The 18,424-nt window shown below is 39.0% G+C and overlaps 1 protein-coding gene across 1 annotated transcript in view; it reads left to right on the top strand.

The window, feature by feature from the left end:
* The window catches only part of PDX1 (pancreatic and duodenal homeobox 1), a 140,733-nt gene extending 136,470 nt beyond the window's left edge, over window positions 1-4,263 (top strand). The window contains exon 2 of the mRNA XM_044072844.1: window positions 3,854-4,263. Within this exon, the coding sequence (XP_043928779.1) occupies window positions 3,854-4,263 (410 nt within the window). The remainder of the gene's footprint in view (window positions 1-3,853) is intronic.
* Window positions 4,264-18,424: the final 14,161 nt, after the last annotated feature.

Below are 18,424 nucleotides of genomic sequence, written 5' to 3'. Positions count from 1 at the left end.
CTACGTTAGTTGTTGGATTTGTCAATGAACGAATTGATATACTGGATGCTACTGGAAACAGCTAGGGTTACCACCTGTCCCACTTTGTGAGGGACAATCCCTCTTTGGGCAGTTGTGTCCTGCAAAAATATTGTAAAAATGGCAAACGCCCTGAGATTTTAGGACAAAATTATTTCCTATATTTTATGCAATAGTTGCATAAAACAGTTATTATGTATCTAAAATACCTAAATGTTATACGAAACAGAATAAGCAACTAAAATGCTACAAGAATAAGGTTTAATTTTGGCAAAAAAGTGAAGTTATGTCCTTTATACTGGCCGTGGGTATATTTCAGCCTACAAAATCTGACGTTTGTACCAAAAATGTCCCACTTTGGGCATTTGAAAAGGTGGCAACCCTAGAAACAACTGAAATAAGACTGGAATGAATGTCTTTATGTGTTAATTACCCAAACTTGTGCTGAACAGGTGCCATTCTCTTTTATGAGTCAAGTCTTGTACATTACACAGTGACACCTGCAAACTTTAGTTCGGTTAATTAAGAATGCTTTATTATGTACAGCGAAGACAGATGTCAACAATATCCAAGTAAAATACTATTCTGGAATGCATGATAACTAACAGTGCTGATAAATAAATTCAAAAGTTCTGTGTATTGTGATTTTCCTGAATTATATAAACTGAAACAGTCTTTTCCTCCTGAATTAACACTGGATATTTGACCTGACTTTACTCCTCAGGCTGGAATGTCTGAACTGCAAAGAGGTTTTTGCATATCAGCCCAAAAGCTAACTTAAATGATTCATTTGCCACTGTCCTAATAATACCAAAACCCTGTAATATTCTACACTCCTCTTTAGCCTTGGTTTTCAGGCCTCGTCTTGTAGATGCCTGACAGTGCCTGTCTATTCTTTATCTAGCATTGCAGTGCAGGTGCACATATCTTTCCCTTGAGAAAAGAACATTCTGTAGCTTTCCCTTAAGAACTGTTATTTCTGCACATCTCATGCTTATCCAGCAAGATTATATTTTCTTTACTACTTACTGAACTATCTTTTTCCGAAACTGAATGCATACATAAAAACACAAGTCTGACTTTATTTTCAGGCCTATTAGTCTACCTTATGCCTAACAGTCCTGAACAGACAGATAGAGATTTACCAGACTGTGCCGAGCTCCTAAAGATAATTTCCATTGATTATATTTAAATACTGTGCTGCCCAGATAGGCTCCAATCCCTCCCCCCGTTTTTTCCAATTTGTTAACCAGAACAAAATACTAGTCTCAGAGACATTTACAAATACGTTGATTAAGCTTGCCATTGATTACAGTGAATGCATTTGCTCGAGTTTGCGACAAATTCTGTCAAAAAAATTATAAATATATAAAGAAATCAGAGGTCTATATATAGCCCTACTGCTGGTTCCTAGCCAGAACATGAGGCACCATTTCTTGGCACTGGTGCCGCAGATTGCCCACGCTTGTAATATCGGATCATGTGTGCATAGCATGCCTCTTAACTGTCCAGATATTTTCAAAATGTCTAGATTTTTGCTTCGTATATTTGATTTGTTCTGCATAAAATGTGTGTTTTTCTGGCAAATCATTGAGAACGGAAGTAACTAAATAATAATAAATACTTGAGTTTCATAATTAATATCTTTCGAAAAATGCATGCTAATCCAAAACTTGTTATTCTAACAACTTTCTGAGCTTATAGGAACCATTTTAAAATGTATCTTTGTCTCTCCTTTATTTCTGGATTTGTTCAGTTTTCTTGTGGTTAGAGGGTGAGAGGTATGGTGCACAGTTTTAATTAAGCTATGAATATATTATGATAACAAACAGCTGAATGAATCATTAAAGCACAAAAGGTCAGACTCGCAAGACATCTAAGATATCAGTCCCAACCGAGGCTACAGCTTTAATATGAATACTTCGTGGGTGTAGGTCTACTGTTACTTGTAATAACTGTTTAATTTCCAGTTTATTTATTAAGTCTGCAGCAGTCATGATGTTAAACTGGAAACAATACGTACACTTTTTTCCTCGATTGTTTTTATTAAAGATTATTGCCAAGAAAATGTTACAAGAAAACCGTGAATGTAACAAAAATTAAAATACGTTTTATAATGCCTCTAATTCTAAGCGTATGGGCTAAATTAAATACACGCGTGGATTTAACCTTCACCTTATTTGTACAAAAGAAAACAGAGTTAATCAACAACAAACTGCAAAGTTATTTACAATTTGTGGATTGTTCTGATCAAGATGTTGCATTTTATGTCTAAGCATACACCGCTTTGCTTCATACTTTCTTCATTTGCCATGAACACTGATCTGAGAAGTTTGTGATGCCAATCTAGTTTTAATTTTCCTTATGACGTCTTTTTTCAGTTGTATTCAACAACCTTTCTGCAGAGCAACAAGCATATGAATACCTATATTTTGTTGATGAGCTTTTATTAGAATATTTTCACTGGAAACTGTTTCAAATATAAATGATCTACATGTGAATTATAAAAAAAGTCCTGTTCTTAGAGCTCGAACTAACAACAGCTGTATGCATGGAACTTGATAGAGTAACAGTATATGAAACTTTAACAAAATAATCGTACCACATCATCAGTACCCAAGGATAAACTGTCTTTTCTCAGTTCCAACTATTACATCTATATAGAACGCATACTAACTCTAGGTTTAGCCCTTTGCGTCTGTCTTCGTAAACGTAAGCATTGTCACAATCTAGTGATGTCATATATAACATTTGCTAGGTTATTACACATTTTCTTTGGAGAAATGGAAGTTATAGAAAGTAAACACGCACTTACTAGTTAATGTGCGCGTACATCATCCGATTAGGTTATGATAATTTACTTACTATTTGTTAACCGGGAAAGTCCAATTAGGGCAAACTCACAAAGCCTATTTATAAGAGGCCCGCGAGAAACGCATGTCCTTGGACTTGTGTGAAGGACACCGGAGGAAACCCGTACAAACTCAGGGAAAACATGCGGACTCTGCACAGAAGGTACCCCAGCCGAAAACTGAACCGGAGAATTTCTTGCTGTGAGATAACAACGTTAACCGCTGCACCACTGCGCCGTACTGGGTCGAATTTGCATAGCTCATTATTATAGGTTCATAGGTTGGTACTAGGCTATTCCCTGGCTATTTCTTAGGGTTGCCACCTTTTCAAATGCTCAAAGTGGGACATTTTTTGTCGAAACATCAGATTTTGCAGGGCAAACATACCCATGGCCAGTACAAAAGACATACGTTCTCTTTTGTGCCAGAATAAAAGCTTGTTCTTGTAGCATTTGAGTTGCTTATTCTGTTTATTATAATATGTAGGTGTTTCAGATACAAAATAACTGTTTTATGCAACTATTAAAGAAAATATAGGAAATATTTTTGTCCTAAAATGTCAGGACATTTGCCATTTTTTCAATTTTTTTGCAGGACACAACTGCCCAAAATGGGACTGTCCCTCACAAAGTGGGACAGGTGGTAACCCTACTATTTCTTCCCACACGATGTACTTCACTGGACCCCTGTCTAGCAGGGTTATTATTCATTTAATTTGGTCCATATTGTATGTTTACTTCTCCAACTTTAATTTGAATAATTTGTGTGTTAACTGGAATAACAGCTCACTTTCCATTGCAGTTATTTAAAGCAATGGCTTTTAGAGATAAAACAGTGAGTAGGTTAAGCTGGAAACAATAATTGTAAAAGACCAAAAGTGGTTTAAAATGTGTTGGTTAGATGTTTTGATTTTGTAATTCCGAGTCATTTGGAAGGGAAATAATTTGCTATAACTAATCACATTTCTGTTTATCCTAATGTAGGAAGTTCGTATCTAGTCGAACAAGAGGAAAACAAGAGGACACGAACTGCATACACCAGAGCGCAGCTCTTGGAGCTAGAGAAAGAATTTCTTTTCAATAAATATATTTCGCGGCCAAGAAGAGTGGAACTAGCCGTCATGCTCAACCTGACTGAAAGACATATCAAAATCTGGTTTCAGAATCGCCGGATGAAATGGAAAAAGGAAGAGGATAAGAAGCGGGGTAGGGGCAGCAGCGACCCCGAACAGGACTCCTCTGTATCTTCGGGAGATCTGAAGGATGAAGGGCTTTGTACAGGGGGGAGCAATCCGTCTCCTATCTCCAGGGATTTGCTGTCCTCGTCCATCTCCACGTCCCAGCATAGCATTATCCTGGGATCACCCGTGGCAAGGCAACAGGACAAACTATGAACAGCTAATGGAGTAAGAACACTAAGATGGACTAAGAAAATGGAGGTGCAGGCTGTTGCCAGCACCAAGCACGTACGCAACAAAAGAACAGTTGCAAGCACTGCTGATTTGGTTTCAGGGTGAAAATGGTCACTTTTACAACGGGCACCTCATGCACCAGATGTGCAGTAAGTGACCTAGGAAAATATTATTTCCTGTTACTGCAGCCAATGGAAACCTCTCAAATGAGTTGCTGTCCGCTAGTTTGTGCTGATCGTCTTAGATATTTCTTTTCTTAATGTTAACCATCGTTTAATTCCTAGTAAAATCCAATCAATCAGACATTCGTTTGTGGTAATTTCTGATGTGTTCTTCGAGAATGTGATGCCTTTTTCAAAACCTAGCCATGCTCTGGACAACTTTGCTAATATTTTTTCTCTGCGTTTTTAATTTTTAATTATTCATTCACCTGACTGTGGGTTAGTAATGGATATTTTGCTGCAAATCATGACAGTAACAACTCCATACATGTTTTCTTTCAGTGTCCTTTTTATCAACGATCAGGAAGTATAAAGATGAAGAGACACGTAGAAAGAGAATTAATGTTAGAAATGCATACATTCCGAAGACAGCTGGAAACGTTGCCAGAATAATGATTTTCAGCTGAATATGCTTGCTCTCTAATAAATGTAGAAAATAAAATATAAGACAGAAGTCATGCTTAAATATGGTTAAACAGTTCTTTTTGGTCTCAACCACAATGCTTGGAACAAGAAGTGGTTACATGTATAATAGGGATTATCTGCTTGTAAACTCGTCAACTTTCACATTTTCAAAAGCACCATTGTATTATAGTGTTTTATAGGATCTTGAATGCACAGCTTATTATTTGTATATATATATATATATATATATATATATATATATATATATATATATATATATATATATATATATATATATATATATATATATACATATATATATATATATATATATATAGAGGTTTGGGATTTGATGATTTTAAGGGTCACTGTTGTGTTTCACTACCCCATCAATACCATACATTGTTCATGCAGCGTTTTGGTAGGTCGTGTTATTCATATCATAGCTGTTTCATATTGTGCTTATTTAGATTGTTGTGGTATGTAACGTGGCAGGAATTATTTACGTGTTAAAATATCGTGGCATCCTCAAATTTTCAAAAGCTTTGCAACATGTTGCTATTCAAAATTGGACACTGTACAGAAGCAGAGTGTGAATGGAAAGGCTTAACTTTTATTACAACTCTGCTCCATTGATTTTATCACCACCACACAACACGGACATTAAACGTTTGGACGTGGTGATTTGCTGTCTGTGGTAATTGATGGTTGTGACAGTGGCATCAGGGCATACTACCTTTTTGAATGCATGCACAATGTAAATAAAATACAAGCACTACCGACTGAAAACAATATATGTAGTAACCACCACGGCTGCCAGCTGTCAACGATTTCGTAGGAGGTTCCTGATTTTACTTCATATTTTTCACATGTTCCTAATAAATATTGCGTTTTTTTTGGCAAATTTCCAGTTAATGAATAATGACAGACATTGGAATTTCAGACTTGAAATCATTAGAACTGCATGCTAATGTAAAAGGTTTTAAATATGTAAAAACGATGTTTAAAATATGCCTCTGATTTTGTACCTTTTCTTGTTTGCCCTGAACCTTGGGCTTAGAGGCTGAGAGATATGTGTAGCACTGTCAAAAGTTCGTCTCAAGCCCAGTTTACATCTGAAAGTGTTTCTGATAGCCCGGGCAGAATCATAATCACATCTGGACATGCAAATCTTCGGGTTTCATTTCTGCAGGTAGAACATGTAAATGCCTCTTCAGGCTAATCTCCATAGGCAGTCAAACAATTAATTATAAAGTTAGCTCCTTTACTTTTCCTTAGAGAAAGGACAACCTGTACATCGCTAACCTGATATGAAAAGTAACGTTCCTCAGCAGGGTGTTAATGTACAGGTAATGCCCGCTGAAAAACAAGTGCACCGCTTCAGGGTGGTTTGTAAAAAAGATAACGGCAGCCATTGTCTCTCTCTCTTCACACACACACACACACACACACACACACACACACACACACACACACACACACACACACAAAACCCTTATTTCAAATTATCATATTATAAGGAGGCAATTCCTTCATAAAAGAGGACAGTTTTTTCAGCTTCAGATGACTGATGTCACCCCTCTCAATTTTATCCAGAGTAGCACACCTCTCAGCTGCTGAGGAGCAGCAGCTAGGACATTTGGAACCCAGGGCGGGACCATCATTTGGCACCCCCCCCCAAAAAAAAAAAAATGAACAGGGCTGGGGAAAATGCCTGGAGAACAACTTTTTACTAAAACAGGCCAAGCACATTCCAAGCAGAAACTTTTAATGAAAGTTCAACTTCTAAGTTAATCATTTAACTGTAATGTAAATCATAATCAAACAGAGCACAGGTTTAGCAATTTAAAGAAACCACACAGATATAAAAAAAAAAACAGAATTCAACACAGTCCACATCTCTTTGCAGGCACAGCAGCAGCATAGCAAATCACACTATTAATAGTTTGGTAAATATGGACTGCAGCACAGAAAACCAGGAACTGTTGCTGAGGCTGTGGCACCTTAAAAATTTGTGACTCAAGGGAGAAACAGCTACAGTACACTGCCACTGCAACACCATTTGTACCAACTGATCAGTTATTTTATACTGGTTAAGCTGGGATTCTGCTGTTTAGTTGTCTTTCAGCTTTTTCCCGGTAAGGGGTCGCCACAGCAGAACTCCAGTCCACTAATGATTGGCAGTAGAAGTTTTTTTTTACAAAATGCCAAGGTGCCAGCTTGACACCCAACCTTCAACGAAGGCATGCCAATTTACACACACATGTCTTTCGAACTCTACCCAACCACAGGGAGGACATGCAGACTCCACACAGAAGGCACTCCCAAGCCAAGCCAAGAATCAAACAGGAGAACCTCTTGCTGTGAGGTAACAACACTACTGCCGTACCACCGCGGCATTACAGAATTCTGCTGTTTAGTGAGTGTTAAAAATAAATGTAACAAAAAATGTATATGCATATATATATATATATATATATATGGGTCTACTTCACTTCACTGAAACCCATTTCACTGAGACCAAATCAACTAATGTTCATTTCACTAAAAAGTAATTTCACTGAATCTCATTTCACTGAATTGTAAGCTATAGACTTGATGTGGCAGTCTGTAGAGTACTGTGAGGCAAGTAAAGGGTATATGCCCTCATCCCCACTGTAGTGCGACCTGGAGTTAGTATATATAGTTAGGGGGTGTGGGGGGGCACAGCCCCCCATATTGGGGAAGTGTGGGGTCATAGCCCTCCACTTTGTTTGGTTTTATGTTGTCTGATTTTTGTTAACAGGATAAATAAGTAGTATTTAAGTTGTGGAAGGAGGTAGGCTTTACTTTTGTGAGTTTGTTTGTCTTTGGTTTGCTATTTAGTCTTGTGAAATGTAGCTTTGTAAGCTTTCAGTGAAATGAACTTTAGGTGATTTGGTGTCAGTGAAATGGGTTTCAGTGAAATGGGATTTCGGTGAAATGAAGAAGACCCATATATATATATATATATATATATATATATATATATATATATATATATATATATATATATATGGGTTCAGTACTAAATCTCGAATTACGGAATCTCGAGACTCTGAATCCCGAAGACTAGAATCTTGAGATTCTGTAATATAGAAAACAAAAAAAAAAAAAAACATTTTTGAAAGCATATGCAGGAGCCAAGCCCCCCTGCACCCCCCCACTCCTTGCAACTTAAATATACCAACTCCGAGATCACAACACAGTGGAGTGAACGGCCAAATAGTACGGTGCAGAGCGAAATGGAAATTTTGCCATTTACTCCACTGTAGTGCGATCATGGGGTTAGTATATTTAAGTGCAGGGGGTGTGGGGGCTGCAGGGGGACTTGACCCCCTGCATACACCTGTCTACATTTTTTTTTTTACATTTATTTTTTTTTTCTTTCGATATTACAAAATCTCGAGATTCTAGCCTTTGGAATTCAGAGTCTCGACATTCCGTAATTCGAGATTTAGTAGTGAACCATATATATATATATATATATATATATATATATATATATATATATGAGTGTGTGTGTGTTTATGTTTCTGTCTGTGTGTGAGTGTAGGCCTATTTGTGTGCATGAAATCGAGGTGTGCATGTGTGTGTGTGTGTGTGTGTGTGTGTGTGTGTGTGTGTGTGTGTGTGTGTGTATGTGTGTGTGTGTCTGTGTGTTCATAGGTTCATAGGTTGGTACTAGGATATCGGCCCTAGGGCCTATACAAGCCTAGCCATAACAATTCCCTGGCTATTACTTCTCTGGTCTCCTGTCTAATAGGGTGATTGACGTAATCCCTGGGGTGAATTTCCTATCTCCCAGCCAATCGTCAAGGTTCTTTTTGAAGAGGGCCAAAGAGGCACTCAGCTTGACATGTATGGGCTGTCTATTCCAGAGTATGGGGAGTCTTTGGGTCAGGAACCTATCCCTCTAGCATGTTTTGTTCATTGTGATGACTAGGTTTAGATCCCTGGAGCATGTGGCTCTGAGGGATTGGGATTTGTTTAAGTGTAGCATGTCCAACAGCTCTGGGTTTGACATGGCCTTGTATGTTAAGCAGAGATCACCTCTGAGCAGGTGATATGCGACAGATTATAGCTGGAGGTTTTTTAGACGGTCAGCATAGGGCATCTGCTTTAGGCTTGGATTCTTTTAGTGAGGTACTTCTGTGGCCTTTCCAGTTGTTGCAGATGTCTTAAGAGGTACATACCAAACGGGACATTGTACTCTATAATGGGTCTAATGAGGGATGAGTACAGTGGGACAATGACCTCCTTTTTTCTGGATGAAAAACCCTTAAAGATGAGGTGTGTCACATAGAAGAATTTCCTGACTGTTGTGTTGATGTGGTTATTGAAGGTGAGACCACTGCCCACTTGTGTCCCTAAGTCCCTTATCACACTTTCAGTGTTTACTGTACTGCCACTTATGTGGTAATTCATGGGTACATGTTTTTTTCCCAAAGGGGATAACTATACATTTTTTGGCATTGAGCTTGAGCCTATGGCTCTGGCACCAAGCATCTGTTTCTGTAAGGCCCTTTTGTAGAATATCCACATCATTTGGGGATTCAGTAATGGCTTTCAGTTTGCAGTCATCTGTAAATTTTATTAGCCAGAGTCCCTTTGTGCTGGCCTGTACTTCAGAGAAGTAGATGCCAAAACAAGACCGGTCCTTTTACAGTGTGGGTTCTGTCAGTAAGCTAGTTGGCAACCCATCGAGTGACATAGGGATTAATGCCCAGCTTAGTAAGTTTATCTATGATTCCAGAGTGGAGGATGGTGTCAAAGGCCTTGGCGAGGTCCAGATAGGCTGTATGGACCGCCTTGCCCTCATCCATGGCTCTGGATACTGATTCGAAGAAGTCAAACAGGTTGTGGAGACAAGATCGTCCTTTACAAAACCAAACTGGGTGGGGTCCAGTGTTTGAAGGTTGCCAATGTCTTTGTTTATAAGTTCCATGATAATGCATTCCATGGCTTTGCAGATCAGGCTTGTCAGACTGATGGGACTATAGTTCCCGGGATCCAAGGTGGATCCCCCCTTGTGGAGTGGGATAGCTGAAGCTCTGTGCCACTCATTGGGCACAAAGCCTGAGGTGAGGCTATGATTAAACATGATAATTAGGTGAGGTGCCAGTTCATTTTGTAGTTCATGTAGTTCACAGCCTGGGATGTCGTCTGGTCCCATGGATGCTGTATTCTTAGCTTTGGGGAGTGCATTTTTTACCTGTGTGGCCATGATTACCAGAATTTGGCAATCGTTTGGTATTGAGCTGGACCCTTTAGGGGGTGAGAGGGGGTGAAGTTGGCACTGAATTGATCTGTCAGGATACTGGCAATATCCTTGGGATCAGTATATTTAATGCTATTCTGTTGTAGCTCAGAACAGATCTGAGCATTGCCATTTCGATTCTTGACATAACTATAGAATGCCTTGTGATTGTCCTTGGAATCTTTGGCAATTTTATTTTTGTAACTAACTTTGGAGGAATTTATGAGGGATTTCAGCTTCTTACTGAGGTTGATAAGGGAGTATTTTGCATCCTGGGATTTTCTTCTTTTCTGCAACAGTTTCTTCCTTCTGTTGTATAGTTTGTTTATGGCAGGGGCCTGCCAGATTGGCTTCTTTTTTTTGGAGGAGAGCATCTTGTTTCTGTTTGGAATGGCACGATTCATGCATGAGTGGATGTGTTTGTACAGTGCCTTAGTGTAGGATTTAGCAGTTGAACTTTCAGTTCCTGTCTAGATGGGTGTCATGAAGTTTGCCACTTCTGACTTGAATAGCATGAAGTTAGCTTTGGAGAGGTTTTTTACGGAGGTTTCCCTACTGGGGGGTGGGGGTGGGATGTGGACATCAAGGGTGATTAGCTTATGGTCAGACCTGACCAATGAGGGGGTGACCACTGGTATGGAGCATTGATCTCCCATGTTGGTAATGACCAGGTCTAGGATATTTGAGCCCCTGGTGGGACTATGGATTAGTTGATCCAGGGCATTGGAATTTATGAATTCCAAGAACCGTTAAGCTAAGGTGTTTGTGTCCGAAAAGTTTTCCCAATTAATGGCAGGGTAGTTGAAATCACTCAGTATTGGGGTGTTTGGTTGTATCTTAATGTTTTCCAGTATGTTTAGAAAGGTGTAGTGAGAATCTTGGGGCATGGTGGGGGATCTGTAGCAAGCTACAATTTAGATTGCAGTCTTACCTAGTATTAGTTGTACCTGTAGAATTTCAGATGCATTGTGTTAGGCAACTAGCCTGGAGGTGTGAAAATCCTTGGTGAATATGGACACTCCTCCACCTTTAGTGTTTCGGTCCTGGTTTGGTGGCCGAAAAGTGTGGTAAGAGTTGTAGCCTGGTATTGCAGGGGTGCTCTCTGGAACCTTGAACAAGGTCTCAGTTACTGCACAGATATCAATGTTCTCCATTTTTAGAAGTTCCTCGAGAGAGTGCATTTTGAGATTTGGATTTCTACCATTGAGTAGCATTACCTTTTTGAAAGATATGCGTAGAATAGGCATGCCTTCACTGAAGGTTGGGCATTGAGCTGGCACCTCAGCACCCGTAAAAAGTCTACTGCCAATCATTAGCGGACTGGAGTTCCGCTGTGGTGACCCCTAACCGGGAAAAGCTGAAAGAAGTACTACTACCTTCAGATTTTGCATGCTTATATCTGTTACGGTGGTGGTTTTGCCCTTTGAGCCTTGCCTAAAAAAGGAACTATCGGGGTGGCAAGAGCCTTAGCCAATAACCTGAATCCCAGGGGCAACAGGTGCAGACCATCTCCGGCAAAACATCGTTGTCTGTTGATCATGTCATCCCAAAAAGACAGAGTGTGTGAAGAGTGTAAACCATCAAGCACTGGCAACTGCATACCTCTGGATGTCTTAGTTCAAAATATCTGGATAAAGCCTAAAATAAACTGAGAACAAAGGCTCAAAATAGGAACATATTTTAAATATTGGTGTTATAAAAAATTACAGAGTTACATGAATAATAGGATTTGCATTAGCATGCAGTTTTTGAAGTTAATAAAGCCTGAAAGTCAAATGTATGCAATTTAGTAACTTCAGTCCCCAAATGACTGACAAAAAAAACATAGATTTTAGGAGTAATAGACCAAAAATAATGAAATATCTGGATATATTTTTAAATGTATTTTGGATGTAAAATGATTCATCCAACACCATTTGCATATACTGCAGAAAGTTTGAAACATTAGGCAGAGGGAACTATTTTACATAAAAAAATGCAAAAAAATAATAATATAGTAATAAAAAAATAAGTAAGTAAAACCCAACAGTTTACAGACAGCCCATTCCCGAGGATGTAGTAGAACAGTACTTCCCCAGGTGCACAGTAGCAAGTCCCACCTAAACTCCACCACCCAACACCAGGTGACTGTTGGAATTACGAATGAATATTCATGGTCATGTCTTCACCGGCTGCAGGAATATTCATTAGGTATTCAGCACTTTAGCTGGAGGGGAACATAAAAAAAAAAAAAAAAAAAGAAAAACAACTGTTTCATTTTTTACATTTTTGCAAAGGGGCTGTGCCCCCTACATTCCTTGCAGATTAAATATACCAACTCTGAGATTGCACTACAGTGAGGAAATGATAAAATTTCCCATTCTGCGCTGGATCGCAGTCTCTATTCAAAATGTTCAAACCCCAATGCTAGCCCAATGTATGCATGCTGTCACTGTCAGATCTTCATGGGAGTCAATCATGCATCATTTGTGTATGACATGACGGCCATTTGGCATATCAGTAACACAAGGCATGCCCACTTCTGCGCAGTCTTCTGTGCAGACTGACCAGGGAGGTACTGTTCTACTACAATGCCCCATTCTCTAAGTGCAATAATGCCATCCAGGATGTGTGTACTGTGTAAGTAGTGCCCTTCCAGTAGTGTAGAGGCCATCCACTGGTTGGGCATTATTTACACAGTAACACACACCCTGTTGGGCATTATTGCATGCATTCTAGTTCAATAAACACTGGACCATCTACACATCAATGTATTTTTTTTTGTCTGGTAACAGCATGCCTTATTGTAATAATAATATACTAGACACACAATGTGTGTTTATTGTTTAGCAACAGGGGTGTGCTCTACTAGACAATATAGGCCATATCCCTGGCTCCCTTATTTCAGTTATAAAATAACCCCGAAACCTAACAAATAAATAAAGATAAATATGAAGTGTAAGCAAATAAGCAAAATAAGAAATAAAATTATTTGGGAAAAAAATGGTCCCTGGGATTAAATTGCTTCTGATACTATGAGTTATACTGAGTTTATACCATATGAATAAGATACAAGGTTTGTTTCTTACCTCTGGGTTGGGTAATTTGGCTAGGCTTAAAGTGGTTCACAAGGGTAGATAGCCTACTATTAATCTATGAACTTAGACACACTGGCATACACACAGACATACACACACACACACACACACACACACACACACACACACACACACACACACATACGCCTGTATGTACACACACACACTGCCTTGCACACACACACACACACACACACACACACACACACACACACACACACACACACTTCTTTTGTTACTGCAGGAAACAAACCATGGTAGGTATATATCCAATTTTCATGGTAGTCTTCAATAAATGAAGTGTAATAGCTAAAATTAGCTTTGATTTAATTAAAAGTAATAATCCTTAATATCAGATCCAGAAACCATTTGCATACTGCATTACATGCACCTATCCTATTTTATGATACTCTTCAGCTGCTTAAACACTAAAGGAAACATGTTTCCAAAAGCCCTGCACCACTCTCTGGCTCAGACAGACAGTATAATACTATGGACAGCACAGTTTGTTATTATGTATCCAAAGCCCTGCACCACTCCCTGGCTCAGACATGCAGTATAATACTATGGGCAACACAGTTTGTTATTCTGTATCCAAAGCCCTGCACCACTCCCTGGCTCAGACATGCAGTATAATACTATGGGCAACACAGTTTGTTATTCTGTATCCAAAGCCCTGTGCCACTCTCTGGCTCAGACACACAGTATAATACTATGGACAGCACAGTTTGTTATTATGTATCCAAAGCCCTGCACCACTCCCTGGCTCAGACATGCAGTATAATACTATGGGAAACACAGTTTGTTATTCTGTATCCAAAGCCCTGTGCCACTCTCTGGCTCAGACACACAGTATAATACTATGGACAGCACAGTTTGTTATTCTGTATCCAAAGCCCTGCACCATTCCCTGGCTCAGACATGCCGTATAATACTTTGGTCAGCACAGTTTGTTATTCTGTATCCAAAGCCCTGCACCACTCTATGGCTCAGATATGCAGTATAATACTATGGACAGCACAGTTTGTTATTCTGTATCCAAAGCCCTGTGCCACTCCTTGGCTCAGACATGCAGTATAATACTAAGGGCAGCACAGTTTGTTATTCTGTATCCAAAGCCTTGCACCACTCTCTGGCTCAGACACGCAGTATAATACTATGGGCAGTACAGTTTGTTATTCTGTATCCAAAGTCCTACGCCACTCTCTGGCTCAGACATGCCCTATAATACTATGGGCAGCACAGTTTGTTATTCTGTATCCAAAGCCTTGCACCACTCTATGGCTCAGACATGCAGTATAATACTATGGGCAGCACAGTTTGTTATTCTGTATCCAAAGCCCTGCACCACTCCCTGGCTCAGATATGCAGTATAATACTATGGGCAGCACGGTTTGTTATTCTGCAGATCTATAGCAATTGTAATTATTTCAAGGTACTCTAATGGGGATTTCAAGAAGATTCTTCAAAATACAGTGTACAGTGAGGCCTCATTTTTGATCAATTTTAGTTCATGTAAGCAACAAATGGACTATTCAGAGTATTAAGCAACATATACTGAATACTTAGCCCTGAACTCTGACCATGCCTCTCAACTGTATAGATTTTTGCAGAATGTCCAGATTTTCATGCCATAAAATTTATGGCTTTTTAGAAAATTAGTGAACTCATTAAAATGGCATACATTTGTGTTTCAGACTTCATTTCCTTTAGAAAATGCATGCTCATACAAATCCCATTATTCTAGCAACTTTCCAAGTTTAAACTTTATAAGAGGAAAATTTAAAACCTGTCTTTGACACCATTATTTCAGGCTTTGTCCAGATTTTTTGTGCTAAGAGGTTGAGAGGTATGCCTCCCAATACTGCTTTCATGACAGTCTGAGACATATGTTACTTTTTTTCAATGACCAAGATGAGACTGGTAATATAAATTTGGAGGATGGGGGTGGCTTGGCCTCACAATGGGGATGCAGAGGGGCCTGTATCCCTTGCAAAAAACACTTAAATTTCAGTCAGCCTGATCATCAGGGGGTTTAATCTTAAGTGAGTCATAGTAGAAGGCTTTATTATATCCTTGTTTAAAATCAAGAAGAATATACATTAAAATTATGCTTGGCTTTGCTGCATAACTGCATGCAAGGCAGTGTAGCTCCAATCTTTGCTTTCTTTCTATAAATGTCATGGTGATCCCATCAGTAGTCTGTCCGTTTATGCATAAGCATTTAACTGACATCACAATGATGCATATCTCCTAAAACAACCCCTTCAGAAGTTTGTCCAAGTATGCGCAAGCACCAACATGAATCATTTCTCCCCGATCACCCCTTCAGTGGTTTGTCCAATTATGCAGAAGTACCAAACTGAAACATTAGTCTCCAACGACCCCATTCAGCAGTATGTCCGAGTATGTGCAAGCACCAAAATGAAACATTTCCCCCCAATGACCCCTTTAGCGGTCTGCCCAATTATGCAGAAGTACCAAACTAAAACATTTCTCTCCAACAACCCCTTCAGCAGTCTGACCTAGTATGCACAAGCACCAAAATGATCATGTAAGTAACCATACTTACTTCACAGACTTGCTCTGTCTGCCCTAGTCTCTCTCCCCACACACTTAATGCACCCACAGTCAGCAATTTGATTGAGAAAACAGTACATCCCTCAGCTTGCTATGGGTGTCAACCATATAGCCCAAGGCACTTTCTTGCACCATGGCACCATCCCCCTTAACCTGCACAGTCAAGCATAGGCTTTTTGGAGAGGTTCCAAAGCAAGATGATGTAAGTGAGGGCAGGAGCCACATAGCAGCATCTCAAACATATGGGTCGCTGTTTTCCTTTAAGGAATATATATATATATATATATATATATATATATATATATATATATATATATATATTTTTTTTTTTTTTAAATTTTATTTTACATTGGTGAGTTGTACCCTGGACAAGACAGCACCCGGGGGGATTGCCTTGTTCACCACACCTTAACTATGCTACTGGTCAGCTTTCAGGGATATCCCTGATTTTGAGTCAAATTTTAGCTTTGTCCCTCTTAATCTTCAAACTAGTGACTTTTGGAGGAAAGGGGTGAATTTCACTTAAAAATAATGATAGTAATTAGAGTTATAGACTTCTTTTACTTCAGAAAGTTCTGTCAATGCCTTAGATTCATAGTACTAATATTTTAAAAGTGTTCCTGATTATCCTTTATTATTTCTGGATTTGTCCCTGATTCTGTTGTGATTTGTCCCTAATTCATTGAGAACTATGCAGAGAATAAGGTTTGCTTTTAAAGAAAAGAAGGCTAGTCTACCTTTAAACTATAGATTGTATAGAAATACTTGCTTTTAACTGACTATGAGAAAGCAAGATAAAGGACCTGATGACACTTTTTGAAGAATATATCTACATCTCATAGTATTTTCCATGAATACTATGTTTGCTGTAAATGGAGATTTGTCTTTAGCCAAGTTTTTCAGAAGTCAAAGATCGTCTAGCATGGGAATGCACTCCTGCTTCGAGGCAGTTTTACTGCAGCCTGACTTGAAAGGTCAAAAGTGTCATTTAGGCTTTTTTTAAGCAGCCATTGTAATTTATTTTGCTACATAGTTTCTGCTTTTAGACTGCAAACACATTTTAAATAAAATGATTAAAGATATAATATTTTTTAATCTTAACAATGTTTCCAGTAAGTGCTGTAGTAGCTGTCAGATCCCAATAAAATGTTATTTATTTATTTAACATTTGTTTACTGGGAAAGTCTGATTTGGAATGAGTCAATTTTCAATGGAGGCCCAGGGAGAAACGCTCCAGATGCATGTCTTTGTAACGTAAAATGGCTGCCTTCGCTGCCTTCTTTTGTGATTGTGTTATTTATATTATGACACATCAGGATGTGCATAGCAAGCCTTGCCTGTGGTGTGACATGGACCACATTTATGCTGTCAGACATATTTTTGTTGGGCTTAAGAAAATTAGAAGCAAAAAAAAAAAATAATATAACATCCATTGAGGGACTTATGCCCCCTGCATCCCTCCAAAAGGATGGCAAGACACTTAACTTTGTATACATAGCTCTCAGCCTCTTAGCACAAAAATATCTGGACAAAGCCAAAAATAATGGGGGGACAAATCTCCAAAAATATGGACAAATTTCAAATATTGTTCTTATAAACTTAAAAAGTTGCTAAAATAAAATGTCTTGTGTTACCATGCATTTTCTGAAGGATAACATTATGCCTAACATACAAGGCCATGTCAAACCCAGATTTGATGAATATGCTTCACCTCAAAAAATCTAGATCCGTCAGAGCCACAAGGGCGGGAGACTTAAACCTCGACACGGCTATTAATAGGACATGCTGGAGGGATAGATTCATCACCCAAAGACTCCCTATGCTGTGGAATAAAATCCCGGTATATGTGAGGCAGAGCACCTCGCTGGCCTTGTTCAAGAGAAATCTTGACCAATGGATGGGAGATCGCAGATATACCCCAGGGATTACCTCAGTGTCACTGCTCGACAGAGGCACAGCAAAATAATGGGTATAGTTCCCCATACTAAAGGGGTGGCGTAAGCCACAAAACTATGGGCTAGGCTTGTAAATGCCCTCGGGCAGATAGCCTAGTATGAACCTATGAACCTATGAACCTATGATAAATCCAGAAAGTCACAAATTTTATTAGGAACAGACCAAATATATGAGGCAAAAATGTGGACATTCTGCAAAAATCTGGACAGCTGAGAGGTATGTGTGTATAGCAAAGGGTTGCAACCCCCTTGTCGATCTGTATGGCCATCTTTTATTAACATTACATTTGTAATGTCTAATTTTTGATACCGTAACCTTAAGCTGTTCAAAGTTGAAAGAAAATGTGCAAAAAACTTAAATGACAGCCCCATCAGGATGTCAAACTAGAAGGCCCACACTAACATGAAGTAAGATGGTGTGTCCTGATACAAACAATCACCTACTTTTTTGTATGGAGAAGGGCGTCTTACTGTCATATTCAATCAACCCTGTGGTCATTATGTTTCTTAATGTAATTATGGAGCATAGAGCTCAACTTGTTCAAGAATAAGGGGCAACAAAGCCAAAAGGAATGACAACAAAGGTCCAAAACCATTTAGAACATTAACAAAATAACACACTTTGCA

This window comes from Protopterus annectens, chromosome 5.part1 (genome assembly GCF_019279795.1).
Source record: "Protopterus annectens isolate FY-2018-M chromosome 5.part1, PAN1.0, whole genome shotgun sequence".
In the NCBI taxonomy this organism is placed as follows: domain Eukaryota; kingdom Metazoa; phylum Chordata; order Ceratodontiformes; family Protopteridae; genus Protopterus; species Protopterus annectens.
The sequence above is the reverse complement of the archived record's forward strand: the minus strand, read 5'-3'. Positions and strand labels throughout refer to the sequence as shown.